Here is a 24,624-nt window from a genome sequence, read left to right on the forward strand (position 1 = left end):
ATTTAGTTATTGACATGAAAATCGGGTAAGCCATCTCTCACTGAATATCCTAATTTGAGTTCTCAGTCCGTCTGTGTGATTCCCACATCTCATTCCAGAGTTGTTGCATTCCTTCTGGCTTCCATGTCGCGTTGGCACGTTTTGATTTATGTAATGTTAATCAGGGGTGAAATCCTTCGAGGCACTATGATAGGCAAGTGGTTTTTCATGGGTTTTTCATGGTTTTTCTTGACATTGGCTCTGCCAGTTGTCAGCTGTGAGACTTTGGGCAAGTCACTTCACTTCTCTGTGCCTCAGTTACCTCATCTGTAAAATGGGGATTAAGAATGTGAGCCCCCCCATGGGACAAACTGGTCACCTTGTAACCTCCCTAGTGCTCAGAACAGTGCTTTGCACATAGTAAGTGCTTAATAAATGCCACTATCATTATTATTATTATTACTATTATTATGGGTACTGAACTGATTCCATAGTTTGAATTACTAGGTTGCCTCATCTTCTGAGTTGGGGGAGGAGCGAAGAAGAGGGGGATGAGATTTTCCATGAAGCTTGAGAAAAATGAACACAGGCCAACTGCACAAGCATTTTCCTCTACTGCCGCAGCTCATTTTCTCAGTCTTCCAAGAAATGGCCAAAGTTCAGGAAAGTGCATTTTCCTCCACTGTCCTGCCTCATTTTCCTGGATCCTAGAGTGGCTGCCAGAGCTGGGAAAGTAGGAAGGTGCTTATTCCTCTACTATCTTGGCACATTTTCCCAGGCTCCTGAGCAGCAGCTGAATAAGAAAGTCTCATTTCTTTCACCATCTTGGCTCATTTTCCTGGGCTCTGGCGGGGCATCCAGAGCTGGGGAAACAGGAAAACCTGGTTTTCCCACCCCTTGTGTTTGTTTATTTTTTATTTAAAACAATGATGAAAAATAAAAATGGAATAAAACATCAAAATAAATACTAGCCGAGCTGATCCCACTGTGGGACGGCCGGCAACTCACCAACCATCCCAGTGGGATGGGGAGGCTTGTGGAGGCAGGCACTGGGCTGGCACTAGATTATGTTACGTGACTGGCAGGGGAAAGTGGCGCAATGTTGGATAGTAGTTCAAGTCCTTCGCCTCAGTACTGGTAAAATTAATAGGATGCCCAGACAAATCCGTAAGCCGACCACATTCCTCTTGTGTAAATCGCCCTCCCAAACGTGGACTCAACCAGGTAAGTCACAGTCTCTGTTCCGCAGGCATCAAATCTCCATTTTAAGGATGAGGAAAATGGGATACTGAGAAGCTGAGTGGCCTGTCCAGTGTCACACAGCAGACGAGTGGCAGAGCCAGGATTAGAATCCAGATCCGCTCACTCCCGGGATCATGCTCTAACCACCAGAAAATACTGGTTCCCTCAGATCCTTGTTGAAGTCGCACTTCTTCAAGATTAGGAAAGCAGAGGCAGGAGCTAAGCCAGAGTGATGCTTAAGTTAAAAATATCAAACACAAAGCCAACTGCCAAATTATTGCTGGGCAGAGGACAGACCAACTGAAAACCTGGCTTTCTGGCATAAAATCAGAATAATGGTCACCATAACTGAAGGGGATGGAGAAAATGTATTCGCATAGCATTTGCTACCTGCGAACTACATGTTTTAGAGATCAGAAGCTTACATTCCTTAGAAATCTCAAGGAATGAAACCTTTGAAGGGTTCTTATCGTGGGTGACATTGAATACACACACTTATGTGGCAGAGATCGTGTGTATTGCTTTCCATTCCTGGCAAGATCCTAGCCAGACTTGTCCTGAGCCAACCAATCGATTGAATACCTCCAGGTTGCAAAGCATTATACTGCTATCTCTTCTGATGCATTAAAGAGCTTCTATTAATAGACTATCTGTAGGCACTGAAGTCTGTAGATTTTGGTTTGATTTACCTTTTCCCTTTTCCTCGCTCTCAGTGAATATTCAATTCTGTTTTGGTGTCTGATCTGTGAATGATCATTCTGAGGGCGCTATGAATTTTTGTTCCACTACTAACTCTAGAAGACTGGCTTTTAGAGAAACAGCATGTCGTAGGGACTAGAGCCAGGGCCTGGGAGTAAGATGGACCTGAATTCTAATCCCAGCTCTGACACTTTTCTGCTGTGTGACCTTGGGCAAATCACTTCATTTTTCTGAGCCTCAGTTCCCTCATCGGAAAAATGGGGATTGAGACTATGAGCCCCATGTGGAACAGGGACTGTGTCCAACTCAACTTGCTCGTATCCACCCCAGCATTTAGTACAGTGCCTGGAACACAGTAAGTGCTTACTTAACAAATACCAGCATTATTATTATTATTATTATTATTATCATTATTGCTGTTATTATTATTATTTCAGTGAATGCCACCTGATTACTGATTGTGCTCCTGTGGTTTGGATTCACCACCTGAGCCCACTGTTGGGTAGGGACTGTCTCTATATGTTGCGAACTTGTACTTCCCAAGCGCTTAGTACAGTGCTCTGCACACAGTAAGCGCTCAATAAATATGATTGATGATGATTTACATATAGACTGTAAGCTCTTCTCTAGACTGGCAGTTCTTTGTGGGCAGGGAATATTCATTCACTCATTCAATTGTATTTATTGAGCACTTACTGTGTGCAGATCACTGTACTAAGCGCTTGGGAAGTACAAATCGGCAACATATAGAGACGTTCCCTACCCAACAACGGTCTCACAGTCTAAAAGGGGGAGAATGTCTTTTACATTGTTACTCTCCAAAGCCCTCAGAATAGTGCTCTGAGAACAGTAAGCTCTCAAATGGGATTGATTGACTGATTAAAGAATTTGGAACCAATCAATCCTATTTATTAAAAGCTTACGGTGTCCAACCTGAGTAGCTCGTGTCCACCCCAGTGTTCACTACAGTGTCTGGCACAAAATAAATGCTTTATAAATTGGAGCATTGTTGATGTTCTACTCTGAGTGGGACAGTGAGTTAGTATTCAATACCAACAGTTACATCCAAATGAGATTACTCTCAGTTGAGGAGCTGAAGATAATAGAAAAACCAAAACCAAAAAAACCCAACAAACAAAAAAGCCCAACCAAGTATTTGCAACTTTTTACACTCCTCTTTTCTTTCACTTCTTCCAGGAGAAATGACCTTTTCAAGAATTCAGATCAGGAGCTCTATCTGTAACTTTCCATTCAGGAACTTTTTCAAATGTTCAGAACAATGGTAAAAGAACAATTTTGCAAATATCATTTAAATGAGTACTTTTTCCCCTGAAGCAGGAACACATTTGCCAGGCCTCTATTAATAATGGTAAATTAAGCTTTAGTTATTTTCCTTTGTTAGACCGGAGAAAGTACGCTTTAGTTATTTTCCTTTGTTAGACTGGAGAAAGTACTGTGCATTGAAGAAAGTAGGAGTTTTGTTGGCATAATTGTCTCTAGCAATTCATGAACAGGTGTGCAGGCTCTTTTTCAGACTCCCTTCTGCTTGTCAACTGATACTGTTGACAGTTGGGGTCAGCGTTTGATAGATCTTCCACGGATACTTTGATTGTTCTACTTCAACAAAGGCTGGTGTTCTCTGTTAATCAGAGGTATGCAAAATGGTAAGCAAATTTTTGCAAATTTCAGAGTTGTTGTTTTTTTAACACAGTTCTTAGTGAAATAGGAAACCTTCATTTTAGCTTCCTTGTCCCTAAAATGCTCTCAGGGAGGGAACTGACATTTTTCTTTACTATTACTAGTCAGTCAGTCAGTTTGAGTGGGAAGGGAATGCACCTGTTTTATTGCTTTTTGCTGTATTGTCCTAATCCGCTAAGAAGCAGTGTGGTTTCATGGATAAAGCCCGGGCTTAGAAATCACAAGGTCATGGGTTCTAATCCCAGCTCTGCCACGTGTCTGCTGTATTACCTTGTCCAACTCACTTAACTACTCTGGGCCTCAGTTACCTCCTCTGTAAAATTGGGATTGGAGTGTGAGCTCTATGTGGGAAAGGGACTCTGTCTAATCTGATTAACTTGCATCTAACCCAGCACTTTTAGAAGAGTGCTTAGCACATAGTAAGCACTTAACAAGCACCATAATTGTCAATTATTGCTTATTATTACAGAGTGCTCTGCCCACAGTTAGCGCTCAATAAATATGACATTGATTGAGCCTGCTGTTGGGTAGGGACCGTCTTTAGATGTTGCCAACTTGTACTTCCCAAGCACTTAGTACAGTGCTCTGCACACAGTAAGTGCTCAATAAGTACAATTGAATTTACTCGAATTTACTATCATTTTACTCGATACTTTATAGAGGGATTTTTAATAAGCCTCTAGATAGCCCTTTTCAGTAAAATTGAATGCTATTAAAAGAGATTAGAAGTAGGTAGTGTTTAACAATGATCTTTCCTATAAAAGTCAAAGAAAAAAAAGTCATTTGGGTAACATAGAGAGCTGCCCTTCATTTTCACAGACGGTGATAGGGAAGTGGATATACTAACTAGATGAGGTGGAATGGTAAAAAAAAAACTGCATGACTAACACTCCCTCTTTGCACATAAAGATAGATAATAATAATCATAGCATTTATTAAGCACCTACTATGTGCAAAGTACACAGTAAGCGCTCAATAAATATGATTGAATGAATGAATGATTATATCTCCTACACTTTCGGCCCCTTGAAGGCTGACCCTAAGCACATCCAGGGCTTTGTGCAGTTTGGGCTGTCGTATCTAGCCTCAGACCTGGGGTAAAGGGGAGATCAATCCATATTTGAAGTTTTAAGACCTCTAATGATGATGATGATGATGATGGCATTTATTAAGTGCTTACTATTTGCATAGCACTATTCTAAGCTCTGGGGAGGTTACAAGGTGATCAGGTTGTCCCACAGGGGGCTCACAGTCTTCATCCCCATTTTACAGTTGAGGTAACTGAGGCACAGAGAAGTTAAGTGACTCGCCCAAAGTCACACAGCTGACAATTGGCGGAGCAGGGATTTGAACCCATGACCTCTGACTCCCAAGCTTGTGCTCTTTCCACTGAGCCATGCTGCTTCTCTGAGTGCAAAGCACTGTTCAGAGTGCTTTGGAGATTTCACCAGCAGCAAGCCACTCATTCCATTCAATCAATGGTATTTTTGAGCACTCATTGAGTATAAAACCTGCTTGGGGGCAGAACCACAGAAACAAGACACATTACCTGCCCTCAACAGTAAACAATAAAAAGGGTAAGATGGACTGAAATTATTTTTAGAGAGCGGGAGCAGGACCAAGATTAGGAAGGAAGTGATGGAACTGCAAATATATCAGGATAACATAAAAGTAAATGAATGCCTTGGCATTCCCATATATACATTTTGTTTTGTTTTGTTCACCACTGTACCAATCCACAGTTAGACCAATAATAATAATAATAATAATGGCATTTATTAAGCGTTTACTATGTGCAAAGCACTGTTCTAAGCGCTGGGAAGTTTACAAGGTGATCAGGTTGTCCCACGTGGGGCTCACAGTCTTAATCCCCATTTTACAGATGAAGTAACTGAAACACAGGGAAGTGATGTGACTTGCCCAAAGTCACACAGCTGACAAGTGGCAGAGCCAGGATTTGAACTGATGACCCTGACTCCAAAGCCCGGGCTCTTTCCACTGAGCCACGCTGCTTCCAATAGTTTTGGGGCAAGGTTGAAGCAGTCCTTACCTACATCCCCTGTTTCTATCTGTTGCCAAATTGTACTCTCCAAGCGCTTAGTACAGTGCTCTGCACACAGTAAGCACTCAATAAATACGATTGAATGAATGAATGAATGCCTCGCTGTTTGCTGTCTTTTTCATCACCTACAGTTTCGCCCTGTTGTCTTCCAGCCGGCTCCCCTCTTCTTCCCTGTAGAGTCTGAGGTGCCACGAATTTTTCACTTTTCACCATTGGCTACAAACAGAGTACCCAATTTCATCTCACCCAAGGGGGTATCTCTATTGCCCAGTGAATGCCAAAGGATTACTCTCGAGGAAAAAAATGTACATATGTGATGAGAATGCAACTAAAATATCAAACTGCCAAAGATGGCTGCTGAGCAGATATGAAAAGGGCATTGCAAACTAATCAGGGAAGATTTTCTAACAGTGGTGGGTCTTCGGAGGTCTGCAGAAACCATGAGTAGAGAAACAGGAAATGGGGTAGTACTAAACATGTTATATGAATCAAAAGTTTTCAACCTTGAACCTCACCTGACTGTGAGCCCATTGTCTAGACTGTGAGCCTGTTGTTGGGTAGGGACCATCTCTATCTGTTGCCAACTTGTACTTCCCAAGCGCTTAGTACAGTGCTCTGCACACGGTAAGCACTCAATAAATACGATTGAATGAATGAATGAATGAATGCCTCGCTGTTTGCTGTCTTTTTCATCACCTACAGTTTCACCCTGTTGTTTTCCAGCTGGCTCCCCTCTTCTTCCCTGTAGAGTCTGAGGTGCCATGAATTTTTCACTTTTCACCATTGGCTACAGATTACTCAATTTCATCTCACCCAAGGGGGTATCTCTAATGCCCAGTGAATGCCAAAGGATTACTCTCGAGGAAAAATATGTACGGATGTGATGAGAATGCAACTAAAATATCAAACTGCCAAAGATGACTGCTGAGCAGACCTGAAAAAGGGACTGCAAACTAATCAGGGAAGATGTTCTGACAGAGGTGGGTCTTAGGAGGTCTGCAGAAACTGTAAGTAATAATAATAATAATAATAATAATAATAATAATAATAATGGCATTTATTAAGCACTTACTATGTGCAAAGCACTGTTCTAAGCACTGGGGAGGTTACAAGGTGATCAGGTTGTCCCACGGGGGGCTCACAGTCTTAATCCCCATTTTCCAGATGAGGGAACTGAGGCCCAGAGAAGTGAAGTGACTTGCCCAAAGTCACCCAGCTGACAAGTGGTGGAGCCGGGATTCGAACCCACGACCTCTCCAAAGCCCGGGCTCTTTCCACTGAGCCACGCTGCTTCTCGGAGTAGAGAAAGAGGGAATGGAGAGGTGCTAAACGTGTATGAATCAAAGGTTTTCAACCTTGAACCTCACCTGACTGTGAGCCCGTTGTCTAGACTGAGAGCCCGTTGTTGGGAAGGGACCATCTCTATCTGTTGCCAACTTGTACTTCCCAAGCGCTTAGTACAGTGCTCTGCACACAGTAAGCACTCAATAAATACGACTGAATGAATGAACAATAAATACAATTATTTGATTGGTAGTAGAGCAGTAGTAATGACTGGGTACAATGCATTGTACTAAGCCCTTGAGAAGGGAAAAAGAAAAATGTGAGCTGTTGGCTACCAATGAGGAACTTGCGCTCTAACATGGGAGGTAAGTACAAACATGTTTACTACTAGAGAAATTAAAGTAATTAACTGAATGGACATTGAGTAAACATACAAAAGTACTAGTGAATGCTGGTGAATTTGTCACAGTATGTTCTGATTAATTGAAGCTATTCCATCCCTTAGAACTGTGCTTGACACATAGTAAGGCTAAATGAATGCCATAATTGATAAATTAATCAAAGGGCCTGGGAGTTTAGCTTAAAAAGGGGTTGGGGTCTATATTGCCTCCATAACTTCTGTGGAATGGGGATCTATGCTGGGAACTGAGTGTTAAATGTGATTCTGTGATAACATGATAATAACAATGATAATAGTATTTGTTAAGCAGTTACTATGTGCCAAGCAATGTTCTAAGCGGTGGGATATAGACAAGGTAATCAGGTTGTCCCACGTGGGGCTCACAATCTTAATCCCCACTTTACATATGAGGTAACTGAGGCACAGAGAAGTTAAGCTACTTGCCCAAAGTCACACAGCTGATGTGATGGAGTCTTAATTAGAACCCACAACCTCTGAATCCCAAGCCAGTGCTCTTTCACACCCGGCCTGTATGGATGGGAAATGCTCATGGAAATAGCATGGTCTAGTGGGGAGAGTCCAGGTTGTTCCAGTTTTCTCCCAAGCCTGCTGTGTGATCTTGGGCAAGTCATTTCACTTCTCCAACCTTCAGTTTCCTCAACTCTAAAACAGGGATAAAATACTGGTTCTCCTTCTTAAATGGGTTCATCGGGCCTACTGTACTAGTTAAAAAATATGACTAATATTTGTTTCATGTAAAGTATATTTGCATTTGGTCCCAGAAGTATTTGAGAAAAATGAAAACTACATTTTGATTTTTCTACTTTTGATGATCTAAAGAAATTGGATATGATAAACCTTTTCATTTAACTGTCTGTCCTTTTTTTCCTGAAATATAGTTAACTAACATAAGTTAAATAAGTTAAATATAGTTAACTAAGGCCCTGCTGAGAGCTCACCTCCTCCAGGAGGCCTTCCCAGATTGAGCCCCTTCCTTCCTCTCCCCCTCGTCCCCCTTTCCATCCCCCATCTTACCTCCCTCCCTTCCCCACAGCACCTGTATATATGTATATATGTTTGTACATATTTTTTTACTCTATTTAATTTATTTGTACATATCTATTCTATTTATTTTATTTTGTTAGTATGTTTGGTTTTGTTCTCTGTCTCCCCCTCCCCCACTGTTGGGTAGGGACTGTCTCTATATGTTGCCAATTTGTACTTCCCAAGCGCTTAGTACACTGCTCTGCACATAGTAAGCGCTCAATAAATACGATTGATGATGATGATGATCTCCTATGGAAACAAAGAGGGAGTGTTAGTCACGCAGTCTTTTTACCATTCCAACTCATCTAGTTAGGATCTCCTACGGAAAATAGAGCCACCCCAGGGATCTATCAAGCAGTATACTTGCCAACTTGTACTTCCCAAGCGCATAGTACAGTGCTCTGCTCTCAGTAAGTGCTCAATAAATACGATTGAATGAATGAATGAAATGGTTAACATTTACACTAAATAGCAATTTAGTAAAGAGGCTTTGGTTGTAGGGTAGATGATGGGTTTGTAGCTATCAGTGGGATTTGTTTTAAAGTGCTCAGTCTACACTCAAAATTGTTTGGGTCACCTCAGTGATTTTCAGTGGAAGCTACATCGCGACTGCTCAAATTCCACCATCAGATCCTGTTTCAGAATCTGAAAAGTTCCAGCACTTTTCCTCCTGGAGGTGATAAGCCTGATAATTTTAATGAACTCCCTGGGACTGCAGTTTTTCTCCTCAATAGAATTTGCATCAGCCAAAGCCTTTTTGAGCTCTGAATCAGAATAAAAGATCCCTGAATGCTCTGGTCATTGAAGACTATCATTTTCCTCGATACTTTATAGAGGGCTTTTTAATAAGCCTCTAGATAGCCCTTTTCAGTAAAATTGAATGCTATTAAAAGAGATTAGAAGTAGGTAGTGTTTAACAATGATCTTTCCTATAAAAGTAAAAGCAAAAAAGAAAAAAAAACAGGTCATTTGGGTACATAGAGAGCTGCCCTTCATTTTCACAGATGGTGATAGGGAAGTGGAGATCCTAACTGGATGAGTTGGAATGGTAAAAAGACTGCATGACTAACACTCCCTCTTTGCCCATAAAGATAGATAATAATAATAATCATAGCATTTATTAAGCACCTACTATGTGCAAAGCACTGTTCTAAACGCTGGAGAGGTTACAAGGTGATCAGGTTGTCCCACAGGGGGCTCACAGTCCTATCCCCATTTTACAGATGAGGTAACTGAGGCCCAGAGAATAATAATAATAATGGTATTTGTTAAGCACTTACTATGTGCAAAGCACTGTTCTAAGCGCTGGGGAGGTTCCAAGGTGGTCAGGTTGTCCCACAGGGGGCTCACAGTCTTAATCCCCGTTTTACAGATGAGGTAACTGAGGCCCAGAGAATAATAATAATAATAATGGCATTTGTTAAGCACTTACTATGTGCAAAGCACTGTTCTAAGCACTGGGGAGGTTCCAAGGTGGTCAGGTTGTCCCACAGGGGGCTCGTAGTTTTAATCCCCATTTTACAGATGAGGTAACTGAGGCCCAGAGAATAATAATAATAATAATAATAGTATTTGTTAAGTGCTTACTATGTGCAAAGTACTGATTTAAGTGCTGGGGAGGTTACAAGGTGGTCAGGTTGTCCCACAGGGGGCTCACCGTTTTAATCCCCATTTTACAGATGAGGTAACTGAGGCCCAGAGAAGTGAAGTGACTTGCCCAAAGTCACACAGCTGACAATTGGTGGAGTCGGGATTTGAACCCATGACCTCTGACTCCAAAGCCCGGGCTCTTCCCACTGAGCCATGCTGCCATCCCAGGGAGTTCATTAAAATTATGAGGCTTATCACCTCCAGGAAGAAAAGTGCTGGAGCTTTTCAGATTCTAAAACAGAATCTGATATGGAATTTGAGCAGTGGCAATAGAGCTTCCACTGAAAATCACTGAGGTGACCCAATCAATTTTGAGTGTAGATCATCCCCTTGATTTCACAATCCTTGAGGGATCATGACATAGTCTCAATAAATACCTGTGATCAACTGATTGATCTCGGCCGTGCTAAAGGGTCCGTCTCACATACAACGTATCGCTGTTTGAGTCCGACTCTTGGTGTCCAGATTTACTTCACACATAGTAAGTGCTTAACAAATACCATTATTAGTAGTAATATTATTATTATGTTATCCTAGACTCACATTCAACACTCAGTTTCCCAGCATAGATCGCCATTCCACAGGAGCTCTGGAGACAATGTAGACTCTAACCGCTTTTTAATCAGTCAAGATTGCTGCTTGCCAGCAGGTATGTCTGCTCCCGCTGCTAATAATAATAATAATGATGGCATTTATTAAGCGCTTACTATGTGCAAAGCACTGTTCTAAGTGCTGGGGGGATACAAGGTGATCAGGCTGTCCCACGGGGGGCTCACAATCAACCCCCATTTTACAGAGGAGGTAACTGAGGCCCAGAGAAGTGAAGTGACTTGCCCAAGGTCACACAGCTGACAACTGACAGAGCCAGGATTTGAACCCACGACCACTGACTCCAAAGTCCGGGCTTTTTCCATTGAGCCGTGCTGCTACACCTCAGTGTTAGAGATGGCGTCACTAGGCCTTCAAATTCTTTATTGTACCTATTTCTTTTAGTTTCTGCAAGAGCAGCAGCTTGTATTTTCCTATTTCACACGTCCTCCCCAGTGAAGCTGTGTTGCTACTGCTCTGAGATTGTTCCAGCATGTCACCATCAGTAATTCATTCATTCAATCATATTAATTGAGCACTTACTGTGCGCAGAGCACTGTACTAAATGCTTGGAAAGTACAATTCAGCAATAAAGAGAGACAATCCCTGCCCACTCCGGGTTTAGTAATCTTATCCTGTTCTTTGCTATGGAGTCGCCTTCAAAGTTGGCATAATCTCCGCTACTAGTAGGATTGGGAATTTCAATCAATCAATCAATCAATCAATCGTATTTATTGAGTGCTTACTGTGTGCAGAGCACTGTACTAAGCGCTTGGGAAGTACAAGTTGGCAACATGTAGAGACAGTCCCTTAAAGCTGGAGAACATTTCTTATTGGGTCCAGTGAAAAGATCACAGAAATGGGAGTCAGAAGGAGACTTGGCTTCTAATCCCAACTCTGCTTCTTGTCCATCTGGTGACACTGAACAAGTCACTTAACTTCTCTGTGCCTTAATTTGTTCCCTCATGTGAAAAATGAGAATTAAATACAGAGTTCTCCCACCCCCTTAGACAGTAAGCCCATACTGGGCAGAAACTGCATCAGTTCTGATTGTCTTGTATTTACTCCAGTGCTTAATATAGTGCTTGGCACATACTAAGCACTTAATACATAGTAGTATTATTCATTCATTCATTCATTCATTCAATTGTATTTATTGAGCGCTTACTATGTGCATAGCACTGTACTAAGTGCTTGGGAAGTACAAGTTGGCAACATATATCGGTCCCTACCCAACCGTGGGCTCACAGTCTAGAAGGGGGAGACAGAGAACAAAACAAAACATATTAACAAAATAAAATAAATAGAATATGTACAAATAAAATGAATAAATACGTAGAGTAATAAATACGTACAAACATATGTACATATATACAGGTGCTGTGGGGAGGGGAAGGAGGTAAGGCGGGGGGGATGGGGAGGGGGAGGAGGGGGAAAGGAAGGCGCTTACTATGTGCCAAGCACTGTTCTAAGCACTGGGGTAGATGCAAGGCAATCAGGTTGTCCCACGTGGGGCTCACAGTCTGAGTCCCCATTTTACAGAGGAGGGAACTGAGGCCCAGAGAAGTTAAGTGGCTGGCCCAAGGTCACACAGCAAAGTGGCAGAGCTGGGATTAGAACCCACTTCCTCTGACGCCCAAGCCTGTGCTCTTTCCACTAAGCCACGCTGCCTCTCTACGTTCCGCCTTCTTGATGAGAATCCTAGTTATGTCCTGTAAACTGTAAACTGTACCAGCTATAAACTTAGTGCTCCAGCGCTTAGAACAGTGCTTGGCACATAGTAAGCGCTTAACAAATACCAACATTATTGTAAACTGGTACCACACATCAGTTTTCTTCAGGCTTATTCTGCCATGCTGCATCTGTAAAGTGATCTTTGATTTTTTGCGTGTCCTCTTGTGTAAGTGCTTCTAGAGGAAAGATATTCATTCAATTGTATTTATTGAGCACTTACTGTGTGCAGAGCACTGTACTAAGCACTTTCTCCAGAAAGCAGATCCTGAGATCCCTTCAAGGCCCTACTGAGAGCTCACCTCCTCTAGGAGGCCTTCCCAGACTGAGCCCCTTCCTTCCTTTCCCCCTTGTCCCCCTCTCCATCCCCCGCATCTTACCTCCTTCCCTTCCCCACAGCACCTGTATATATATACAAACATATATATACATATTTGTACATATTTATCACTCTATTTATTTATTTATTTTACTTGTACCTATCTATTCTATTTATTTTATTTTGTTAGTATGTTTGGTTTTGTTCTCTGTCTCCCCCTTCTAGACTGTGAGCCCACTGTTGGGTAGGGACTGTCTCTATATGTTGCCAGCTTGTACTTCCCAAGCGCTTAGTACAGTGCTCTGCACACAGTAAGCACTCAATAAATACAATTGATTGATTATTGATTGATTGATTGATTGAGTCGTAGTCTCAAGGACTCCTGATGATGCTTATAGTCTTATGAATTGGAATAATTTCCCAGGGACTGAGAAGCATTTCATATTCTATTTTCAGGTCCTTCAGGGCATCCTCTAACCTATCTCCCCAGCTGGGCCTCTCCTATTATTCATTCAATCATATTCATTCATTCATTCATTCAATCGTATTTATTGAGCGCTTACTGCGTGCAGAGCACTGTACTAAGCGCTTGGGAAGTACAACTCCGCAACATATGCAGTCCCTGCCCATTCATTCATTCATTCGATCGTATTTATTGAGTGCTTACTGTGTGCAGAGCACTGTACTAAGCGCTTGGGAAGTACAAGTTGGCAACATATAGAGAACGGTCCCTACCCAACAACCGGCTCACAAGAATGCAGGCTCCTCGTGGGCGCGGAAAATGTCACTTCTCTGTCTTGTACTTCCCAAGAACGTAGTACACTGCATTCCACCCAGGATACACTCCAGAAACATCATTACTACAACTATTACTGCTTTAGAATCCTAAAATGCCTAAATGGAATAGACAACAAGTAATCAATCAAGGCTATTTATTGAGCACTTGGGAGAGTAATCATAATCATAATAATTCTTCTAGACTGTGAACCCTCTGTTGGGTACGGACAGTCTCTATATGTTGCCAACTTGGACTTCCCAAATGCTTAGTACAGTGCTCTGCATGCAATAAGTGCTCATTAAATACGATTGAATGAATGAATGAATGATGTTATTTGTTAAGCGCTTACTATGTTCCAGACACTATACTAAGTACTGGGGTGGAGGCCTTGAGCCCCCTCCTTCCTCCCCCTCCTTCCTCCCCCTCCTCCCTCTCTCCATCCCCCCAGCCTTACCTCCTTCCCCTCCCCACAGCACCTTTATATATGTATATATGCTTGTATGGATTTATTACTCTATTTTATTTGTACATATTTATTCTACCTATTTTATTTTGTTAATATGTTTTGTTTTGTTCTCTGTCTCCCCCTTCTCGACTGTGAGCCCGTCGTTGGGTAGGGACTGTCTCTATATGTTGCCAACTTGTACTTCCCAAGCGCTTAGTACAATGCTCTCCGCACAGTAGGCGCTCAATAAATACGATTGAATGAATGAATGAATGATACATTCAAGTCAAGTTGGACACAGACCATGTCCCACATGGGACTCGCAGTCTTAATCCCCATTTTACAGATGAGGTAACAGGCACAGGGAAGTTTAAAGTGACTTACCCAAGGCCACATTACAGATGCATGGAGTTAGTAATAATAATAATAATAATAATAATAATTATTATTATTATGGCATTTATTAAGTGCTTACTATGTACAAAGCACTGTTCTAAGCACTGGGGAGGTTACAAGGTGATCAGGTTGTCCCACGGGGGGGCTCACCAGTCTTAATCCCCATTTTACAGATGAGGTAACTGAGGCCCAGAGAAGTCAAGTGACTTGCCCAAAGTCACACAGCTGACAAGTGGTGGAGCTGGGATTTGAACCCATGACCTCTGACTCCAAAGCCCGGGCTCTTTCAGAGACTGAAAACTCTATGTGGACAGGGAACACGTCTACCAACTCTGTTGTACCGTACACTCCCAAGTGCTTGACACAGTGCTTTGCACATGATAGGCACTCAACGAATACCCTTGATTGATTGATTGATTGATTCATGCCATTGAAGTGCTAGTATCATGTACACATCTCCTTTTCCTTCTCCGTCTTTGCTGGAACTTAGTTCATCATCTGTATCTCTCATTAGATTATAGTAGTTTTGAGGGCTGGGATTAGGTCTGTTCATTTGATTATAACAATGTTAATAATAATGATAATAATAATGATTGCGGTATTTATTAAGTGCTATGTGTCAAGCCCTAGTCTAAGCGTTGGGGTAGATACAAGGTAATCACCAGCACGGTACCTGTCATATGGGGCACGGAGTCTAAGTAGGAGGGAAAATAGAGATTGAATCCAATCAATCATCTTTCAGATGAGGAAACTGAGGCACAGAAAAGTTAACTCACTTGCCTAAGGTCACACTGCAAGAGAATGGAGGAGCCTCCATCTCCTCTCTTTTCACGATGTCTTTGGTGGTCCAGACAGGGTGATTACTACATGGACAAGGCAGCGGCCGCAGCAGAAGAGGCAATAGAGGAAATAGAGCAGAGAGAGAAGATATCTATTGTACTTAAGCCTAAAGAAATGCTAATTTAGTCTGACTTTCAAGATATTACAACATGCAGGATCCAAGTTTACACGGGCCTTTTGTAAGAAACATCATAAAGCCTTATACTTACCGTGGTCCAACTAACCTGCTGGCCCAGGTCAGTAAAGTAGAGTGTAATGATGGAGGACGCTGCAAGACTTTGAATGCTAACATAGTCCTTCAGGAAGAGACCACCTAAAAAGGCAAAAATCAACAAGGCCACAGTTGGGATGTTTTACGTAAATAAGAATCGGTCTGTTGGTAGTGTGACTTTGGGCATCAGGTGAAGATTAAGGCCAATTTCTCCTAGAATATAAATTAAAGGGCAAGAAGAAAGTATGGAGACTGCAATAGCTGGCAGCCATTTCTATTAGATCATTGAGGAGCAACTGATAGTATTTATTGAGCGCTTGTTGTGTACAGTGCTTGGGAAGGAACAATACAGCAGAATTAGTAGACTTGATACCTGTCCACGGGAATATTAGTGTAGAGGGGGGGTGCAGTATGGCCCAGTGGAAAGAGCAAAGGCCAGGGAGTAAGAGGACCGGCATTCTTATTCTGACTGAAATTTGATGACAATGTGATCTACGTCAAGGCACTTAATTTCACTGTGCCTCAGTCTTGTCATCTGTACAGTGAGGATTCAATGTCTGTTCTCCCTCCTTTTTAGACTATTAGTCCGATTTGGAAGAGACTGTGTCTGATCTGATTACCTAGTATCTACCCCAGTGCTTAGTGGGATGTTTGGCACTTAGTAAATACCACCATTTCCAATTTTCTGGATCTGGTATTTAAAGCACCCTTGGATTTTTGACTCTAAAAAGATCCATGGAAGGAAAAAAAAACTAGATAAATTCCTCCCAATCTTCATGGACAAGCTAGCTCTCTTACTCCCTTCAAAGCCGTACTGAGAGCTCACCTCCTCCAAGAGGCCTTCCCAGACTGAGCTCCCTTTTTCCTCTCCTCCTCCCCATCCCCCCCACCCTACCTCCTTCCCCTCCCAGCAGCCCCTGTATAGACGTTTGTACAGATTTATTACTCTATTTATTTTACTTGTACATATTTACTATTCTATTTATTTTGTTAATGGTGTGCATTTAGCTTTAATTCTATTTTTTCTGACGACTTGACACCTGTCCACATGTTTTGTTTGGTTGTCTGTCTCCCCCTTCTAGACCGTGAGCCGGTTGTTGGGGAGGGACTATCTCTATACGTTGCCGACTTGTACTTCCCAAGCACTTAGTAATAATAATAATGATGGTATTTGTTAAGCGCTTCTATGTGCAAAGCACTGTTCTAAGCACTGGGGGGATACAAGGTGATCAGGTTGTCCCACGTGGGGCTCACAATCTTAATCTCCATTTTAAAGATGAGGTAACTGAGGCCCAAAGAAGTGAAGTGACTTGCCCATAGTCACACAGCTGTCAACTGGTGGAGCTGGGATTTGAACCCATGACCTCTGACTCCAAAGTCTGGGCTCTTTCCACTGAGCCACGCTGCTTCTCTAGTACAGTGCTCTGCACACAGTAAGTGCTCAATAAATACGATTGAATGAATGAATGGAGTAATAAAACCTGCTCTCCACCTGTCTCATCAGGATTAGCCATTAGGAATTCCATTTAATTTGAGCAGATAGAAAATGCCGGCAGTTTATTAGTAGTGAAGTCGATGAGTTCTCATTTGAGTTTGGAGTTTTTCATTTGACTGTCCACACTCCCTATCCTATCGTGGCTGATAAATTCTGAATAAGTCTCAATATTCTTGGGCATGAGCTTTGCATCTCTCAGTTTAACCAGAAGTCATTGTATATCTTGCAGACCGTGCTGTCCTTTTCTCATTTGCTGAGATCAATAAGCTTACATCAGGCCCGGACAATGGCCACCCTTTAAGAAGATTGCTCGTTATTTTATTGAGCCAAAGTGAATATGCTACTCTTGGGGATGCTATTTTCACAAAAAAAAAAACATTCAACGTTGAGCTTTTATGAATGGAAAGGATCAGGACAGGAGGAAACCAAAGAGGGAATATTAGTGGACGCATGGAAAACTCACAACTGACCTGAGGGCTGCATGGAAAATCGAGACAGAGATGGATTTCATACACTTACCCATATCTACACACACACACACACACACATACACACTCTTGGTTTGTCTATCTTTCCTATTAGAGTGTCACTTTCTTGTGGGAAAGGAATGTGTCATTGGCTTGCTTTGTATTTTTGAACTTTCCTAGGATGCTTAATTAATGCTACTTTCACTACTGTTGCTACTATAGCATACCTTTGAATGAATGAATACCTACATGCATTTTTACCAATTGTCTTGTGTATTCAAATTTCCATGTCGAAATTTACCTATGGGTGCAAATATCATGGCAAACTGATGTGAGTTGCCTGTCTCCCCCTTCTATAATAATAATAACAATAATAACGGTATTTGGTAAGCACTTACTGTGTGCCAAGCACTGTTCTAAGCGCTGGGATAGATACAAGGTAATCAGGTTGTCCCACGTGGGACTCACAGTCTTAATCCCCGTTTTACAGATGAGGTAACTGAGGCCCAGAGAAGTTAAGAGACTTGGCCAAAGTCACACAGCTGATAAGTGTTGGAGCAGGGATTAGAACCCACGACCTCTGACTCCCAAGCCCGGGCTCTTTTCTACTAAGCCACACTGCTTCTCACTCTTCTAGACTGTGAGCCCATAGTTGGGTAGGGACCGTCTCTATAGGTTGCAGACTTGGACTTCCCAAGCGCTTAGTACAGTGCTCTGCACACAGTAAGTGCTCAATAAATATGATTGAATGAATGAATGGTTCCTTCCGCTCTATAAAGCAGACATTGTCTCATGTAGTGATATGGTTGTTGTTTGTGTGCCTGGGAATAGTCTAGCGTGCACCTCTGGGTCACATTCCTCTCAAAGCTTTCGATTTAGAGAAAGCAGAGAAGCAGCATGGCTCAGTGGAAAGAGCCCGGGCTTTGGAGTCAGAGGTCATGGGTTCAAATCCCGGCTCCTCCACTTATCAGTTGTGTGACTTTGGGCAAGTCACTTCACTTCTATGGGCCTCAGTTACCTCATCTGGAAAATGGAGATGAAGACTGTGAGCCCCATGTGGGACAACCTGATCACCTTGTAACCTCCCCAGTGCTTAGAACAGTGCTTTGGACATAGTAAGCGTTTAATACATGTCATTATTATTACTATTATTATTATTTAGAGCGGCTCTTTCCCTGTTCAGAGTAGCACATGGTTCTCCGTGCCTGGGCAAGCCAGGCTTTCAGCAGGGATGAAAACTGGGAGAGAAGCAGCGTGGCTCTGTGGAAAGAGCCCGGGCTTGGGAGTCAGAGGTCATGGGTTTTAATCCCCGCTCTGCCACTTGTCAGCTGTGTGACCTTGGGCAAGTCACTTCACTTTTCTGTGCCTCAGTTACCTTATCTGTAAAATGGGGATGAAGACTGTGAGCCCCACATGGGACAAATGGATTAGCTTGTATCTAGCCCAGTGCTTACAGCAGTGCTTGGCACATAGTAAGCACTTAACAAATACCATTATTATTATTACTGTTATTATTATTATTATTATTATTATTATTATTATTGAGCACGGGCCTGGGAATCACAAGAATCTGGTTTCTAATCCCGACTCCAGTGCATGTCTGCTGGGTCACCTTGGGCAAGTCACTTATCTTATTGAGAAGCAGCATGGCTCGGTGGATAGAGCCCGGGCTTTGAAGTCAGAGGTCATGGGTTTGAATCCCGACTCCGCCAGTTGTCAGCTGGGTGACTGCGGGCAAGTCACTTAACTTCTCTGGGCCTCAGTTCCCTCATCTGTAAAATGGGGACTAAGACTGTGAGCCCCCCGTGGGACAACCTGATCACCTTGTAACCTCCCCAGCGCTTAGGACAGGGCTTTGCACATAATAAGTGCTTAATAAATGCTATTATTATTATTATTATTATTATTATTATTATTATTATTATCATTATTATTATTATTATTATTATTATCTGTGCTTCAGTCACCTCATCTGTAAAAAGTAGGGATTGAGTATGAGCCTAGTTTTGGACAGGAGCTGTGTCCAACCTGAGTAGAGAAGGAGTGTGTGGCTTAGTGGAAAGAGCACGAGCTTGGAAATCAGAGGTCATGGGTTCAAATCCACTTATCAGCTGTGTGACTTTGGGCAAGCCACTTCACTTCTTTGGGCCTCGGTTTCCTCATCTGTAAAATGGGGAATAAGACTGTGAGCCCCATGAGGGACAACCTGATCACCTTGTATCTACCCCAGTGCTCAAAACAGTGCTTGGCACTTAGTAAGTGTTTAACAAATACCAACACTATTATTATTAACTTGTGTCTACCCCAAAGCTTAAAACAGTGCTTGGCACACAGTAAGTGCTTAACAAGTACCATAATTATTCATCATTATTATGCCCCTTGGTCTCTGACTCTATTGCACAGCATCAGTGATGTCTCTGTTCAGTTGCTTTCAAACAGCCCATTGAGGTGCCCACACTGACAGCAGTGGTTGGATAGCTTACTGATCTCCATTTTCCCTGAGCAGGGAATTGTGTTTGTTGCTACATTGTGCTCTTCCAAGCACATAGTACAGTGCTCTGCACACAGTAAGCATTCGATAAATACAAATGACTGATGGACTATGTTTCACCCTTTGGGGCTGTATAAAGGAAGAGTAAGTTCAATGAAAGTAATAACAATAATAATAATAATAACGAGTATGGTTATCATGGCATTTACTAAGTGTCAAGCACTGTAGTAAGTGTGGGACAAATACAAAATAATCAGGTTGGACCATTCATTCAATCATATTTATGGAGGGCTTTCTGTGTGCAGAGCATTCATTCATTCAATCATATTTATTGAGCGCTTACTGTGTGCAGAGCACTGTACTAAGCACTTGGGAAGTACGAGTTGGCAACATATAGAGACAGTCCCTACCCAACAATGGGCTCACACTCTAGAAGACTGTACTATCAATCAATCAATCAATCATATTTATTGAGCGCTTACTGAGTGCAGAGCACTGTACTAAGCGCTTGGGAAGTACAAGTTGGCAACATATAGAGACAATCCCTACCCAACAGTGGGCTCACAGTCTAAAAGGGGGAGACAGAGAACAAAACCAAACATACTAACAAAATAAAATAAATAGAATAGATATGTACAAGTAAAATAAATAAATAGAGTAATAAATCTGTACAAACATATATACATATATACAGGTGCTGTGGGGAAGGGAAGGAGGTAAGATGCGGGGGATGGAGAGGGGGACGCGGCAGAGAGGAAGAGTACTAAGCGTTTGATGGTATGCATGGGGCTCATGGTCTAAGTAGGAAGAAGAACAAGTATTGAATCCTCATTTTATAGATGAGGAAAGTGAGACCCAGAGAGGTGAAGTAATAATAATGGCATTTATTAAGTGCTTACTATGTGCAAAGCATTGTTCTAACAGGTTGTCCCCCGGGAGGCTCACAGTCTTCATCCCCATTTCACAGATGAGGTAACTAAGGCACACAGAAGTGAAGTGACTTGCCCAAAGTCACACAGCTGACAATTGGCGGAGCCGGGATTTGAACCCATGACCTCTGACTCCAAAGCCCAGGCTCTATCCACTGAGTCACACTGGGAAGTGAGTTGCCCAAGGTCGCACAGCAGACAAGTGGTGAAGCCGGGAATGTAACCCAGATCCTTTGGTCGCAATGTCAATTTCCTGTGAGTCCACTGTTGGGTGGGGACTGTCCCTATATGTTGCCAACTTGTACTTCAAGGGCTTAGTACAGTGCTCTGCACACAGTAAGCGCTCAATAAATACGATTGATTAATTGATAGTTGGGGTGATTGTCACCCCTGCTGGGAGTTCTGAACTCCACATCTCATCCCTAGCTGCTACTACGTCTATCCATAATAATAATAATGGCATTTGTTAAGAGTTTACTATGTGAGAAGCACTGCTCTAAGCACTGGAGAGGATACAAGGGGATCAGGTTGTCCCAAGTGGGGCTCACAGTCTTCATCCCCATTTTACAGATGAAGGAGCTGAGGCCCAGAGAAGTGAAGTGACTTGCCCAAAGTCACACAGCTGAATAATGGAGGAGCTTGGGATTACAACCCATGACCTAAGAGAAGCAGCGTGGCTCAGTGGGAAGAGCCCGGGCTTTGGAGTCAGAGGTCGTGGGTTCGAATCCCGGCTCCGCCACAAGTCTGCTGTGTGACCTTGGGCAAGTCACTTCACTTCTCTGAGCCTCAGTTACCTCGTCTGTAAAAATGGGGATTAAGACTGTGAGCCCTACGTGGGACAACTTGATCACGTTGTATCCCCCCAGCGCTTAGAACAGTGCTTTGCACATAGTAAGCGCTTAACAAATACCACCATTATTATTATTATTATTATTATTATTATTATTATGACCTCTGGCTCCCAAGCACGTGCCCTTTCCACTGAGCCGCACTGCTTCTCCTATGGCATAATCACCTCATCATGGATCTGTGTCAACGGGAATCAGAACTGAATTCCGCTTTCTGAGAATGCCTGTGTGCGTTTGTGTGCGTGTGCGCACGTGTGTAACGGGGGCACGTTTATTGCTCGTCTACAACAAAGGATGAGACGTAAACTCCAGAAAATGTGGATCTATTTTTGTTGTTAGGTTTGAATAAATACGATTGAATGAGTGAATGAGTGAATTAGAAAACAGCTCTGGCGATATTGAAAACTGATTTGGTAAACCATAGAGAACCATTTACTAAGTGGGGCCGAATAGAAAGATGAATTACCATCAATCAAATGGGCATGGGGAATTTTTGGGAGCAGGGCACAACCGGGATCATCACAAGTTGGTTGACTCAACACTTACCACGTTCTAACTGGAGGCCCACACGAGAAGGATACCACTGAGGGCCTATTAAAAACAAAGCACATATCGGTTATTGGAAGTCAGTGATTGTAAAACTTCATTACACATGCTGGTAATACTCTTTGATATTGTGTCCTTGAACTTTAAAGCTGGACGGACTTTGGCAGATTCAAATGGATTTTTTTAGCCATTCCAAGACATGAATTTTTGAGGTTACACACACACCCTAATTCGGAAACCCTTGGAATATTGCTGAGTCTATTCTTACAGCACTGTTTCTTCCATGCCGACTTCCAGAACCATCTCTCCTGTGTATAAGTTGGTAGTCCAAAGACCTGGAAGTGTAGATGGTTGACTATATATATATATATGTATGTATGTATGTATGTGTGTATATATATATATATATGTATATATATTATATATATGTGTGTGTGTTTGTGTGTGTGCGGTTACACATACACCATAATTCTGAAACTCTTGGAATATTACTGAGTTTAGTCTTACAACACTGTTTCTTCCATGCCAACTTCCAAAACCATCTCTACTGTATATAATTTGGTAGTCCAAAGACCTGGAAGTGAAGATGGTTGACTATATGTGTGTGTGTGTATGTGGTTACACACACACACCATAATTCTGAAACTCTTGGAATATTACTGAGTCTATTCTTACAACACTGTTTCTTCCATGCCAACTTCCAAAACCATCTCTCCTGTATATAATTTGGTAGTCCAAAGACCTGGAAGTGTAGATGGTTGACTATATATGTATATATATATATATATATATATATATATATATATATATATATATATATATATATATATATATATATATATATGTGTGTGTGTGTGTGCATATGTGTGTGTGTGTGTGTGTGTGTGTGTGTGAGGTTACACACACATACCATAATTCTGAAACTCTTGGAATATTACTGAGTCTATTTTTACAACACTGTTTCTTCCATGCCAACTTCCAAAACCATCTCTCCTGTATCATCATCAATCGTATTTATTGAGCGCTTACTGTGTGTAGAGCACTGTACTAAGCGCTTGGGAAGTACAAGTTGGCAACATATAGAGACAGTCTCTACCCAATAGTGGGTGTATATAATTTGGTAGTCCAAAGACCTGGAAGTGTAGATGGTTGACTATATATATATATATACATATATATATATATATAGTATATATATACTACATATATATAGTATATATGTGTGTGTGTGTGTGTGCGTGTGAGGTTACACACACCCTAATTCTGAAACTCTTGGAATATTACTGAGTCTGCTTCTTCCATGCGAACTTACAAAAAACATCTCTCCTACGTAGATGGTTGAAGTTGGTTGGTAGTCCAAAGACCTGGAAATGTAGATGGTTGATATATATGAATATATATGTATATATATATATGAATATATAGATGTATATGTGTGTGTAAGTGTGACTATGGTGTTTGTTGAATATTTCCTATGTGCCACATACTGTTCTGATATCTTCATGAGTCAGTGGCTCACCTAAAGTTTGTTTTGAGAAGTAAACAGAATCTTACTGAAAATATCAACAGCAACATTTTCTCATTAAAACCAGTCCCCAGGAATTCTCCTAATGTTTTAAGTTTATATCATCTGTTAACTTCTCACACTTCACATTATGAATCCCGTATCACCCTATTATAACAATGCCATCACTGTTAGAACACACTTATGTTGGTAACCCAGTCATATGGTAGGTAACACAGATCCAAGAGGATCATTTTCTTTTCTTTCCCCATATAATTGTCCTGCCTTTAAGAAGCGTGGTGTCTTTAGATCAAACAAAATCGAGTGAAGAGAAGAATTTCCCCAGATTTTCAGGAGTGAAGAGGCAATTTCCCTTCAGCTCTCACCAGGAAAATAGCTTCTTCCAATTCGATGTAAACCGTCCCTTTAAATTTAATGTTGTTTTCCTTCTTGTCCCTAAGTTGATGGAGGAATGAAAAGTGAGTACGGAAAAGCCTGGTTATGGTGTATTCCTTGATTTTTTTTTTATGGTATTTGTCAAGCTGTTGTTATGTGTCAAGCACTGGGGTAGAAACAGGCTAATAACATTGGACAAAGTTCCTGTCCCACATAGGGCTTGCAGTCTTAATCCCCATTTTACAGATGCGGTAACAAGGAACAGAAAGGTGGTGTGACTCACCTGAGATCAAACAGATGACAAAAGGCGGAGCTGGGATTATTCAGTTGGTCAATCTTATTTATTGAGTGCTTATTGTGTGCAGAGCACTGCACTAAGCGCTTGGGAGAATTTGATATAACAATAATTACTTGTTTTGATGTCTGTCTCCACCCCCTCTAGACTGTTAACGCATTGTGGGCAGCGATTGTCTCTCTTTATTGCTGTATTATATTTCCCAGTGCTCTGCACACAGTGAGCACTCAATAAATATGATTGACTGAATAATCCCAGCTCTGTCTTTTGTCTTCTGTGTGATC

The 24,624-nt window shown here is 41.9% G+C and overlaps 1 protein-coding gene across 2 annotated transcripts in view; it reads right to left on the bottom strand.

Moving 5' to 3' along the window:
- TECRL (trans-2,3-enoyl-CoA reductase like) overlaps positions 1-24,624 on the bottom strand; it is a 139,244-nt gene that overhangs the window by 36,617 nt on the left and 78,003 nt on the right. Inside the window, exons 3-4 of one of the 2 annotated variants that reach the window (XM_038759764.1) lie at positions 22,146-22,190; positions 15,383-15,471 (exon numbers count right to left, since the gene is read on the bottom strand). In XM_038759764.1, the coding sequence (XP_038615692.1) occupies positions 15,383-15,471; positions 22,146-22,190 (134 nt within the window). Of the gene's footprint in view, positions 1-15,367; positions 15,472-22,145; positions 22,191-24,624 lie in introns of both variants that reach the window. The other variant, XM_038759763.1, reaches the window with a different exon arrangement.

This window comes from Tachyglossus aculeatus, chromosome 17 (assembly GCF_015852505.1).
Source record: "Tachyglossus aculeatus isolate mTacAcu1 chromosome 17, mTacAcu1.pri, whole genome shotgun sequence".
NCBI classification, from domain to species: domain Eukaryota; kingdom Metazoa; phylum Chordata; class Mammalia; order Monotremata; family Tachyglossidae; genus Tachyglossus; species Tachyglossus aculeatus.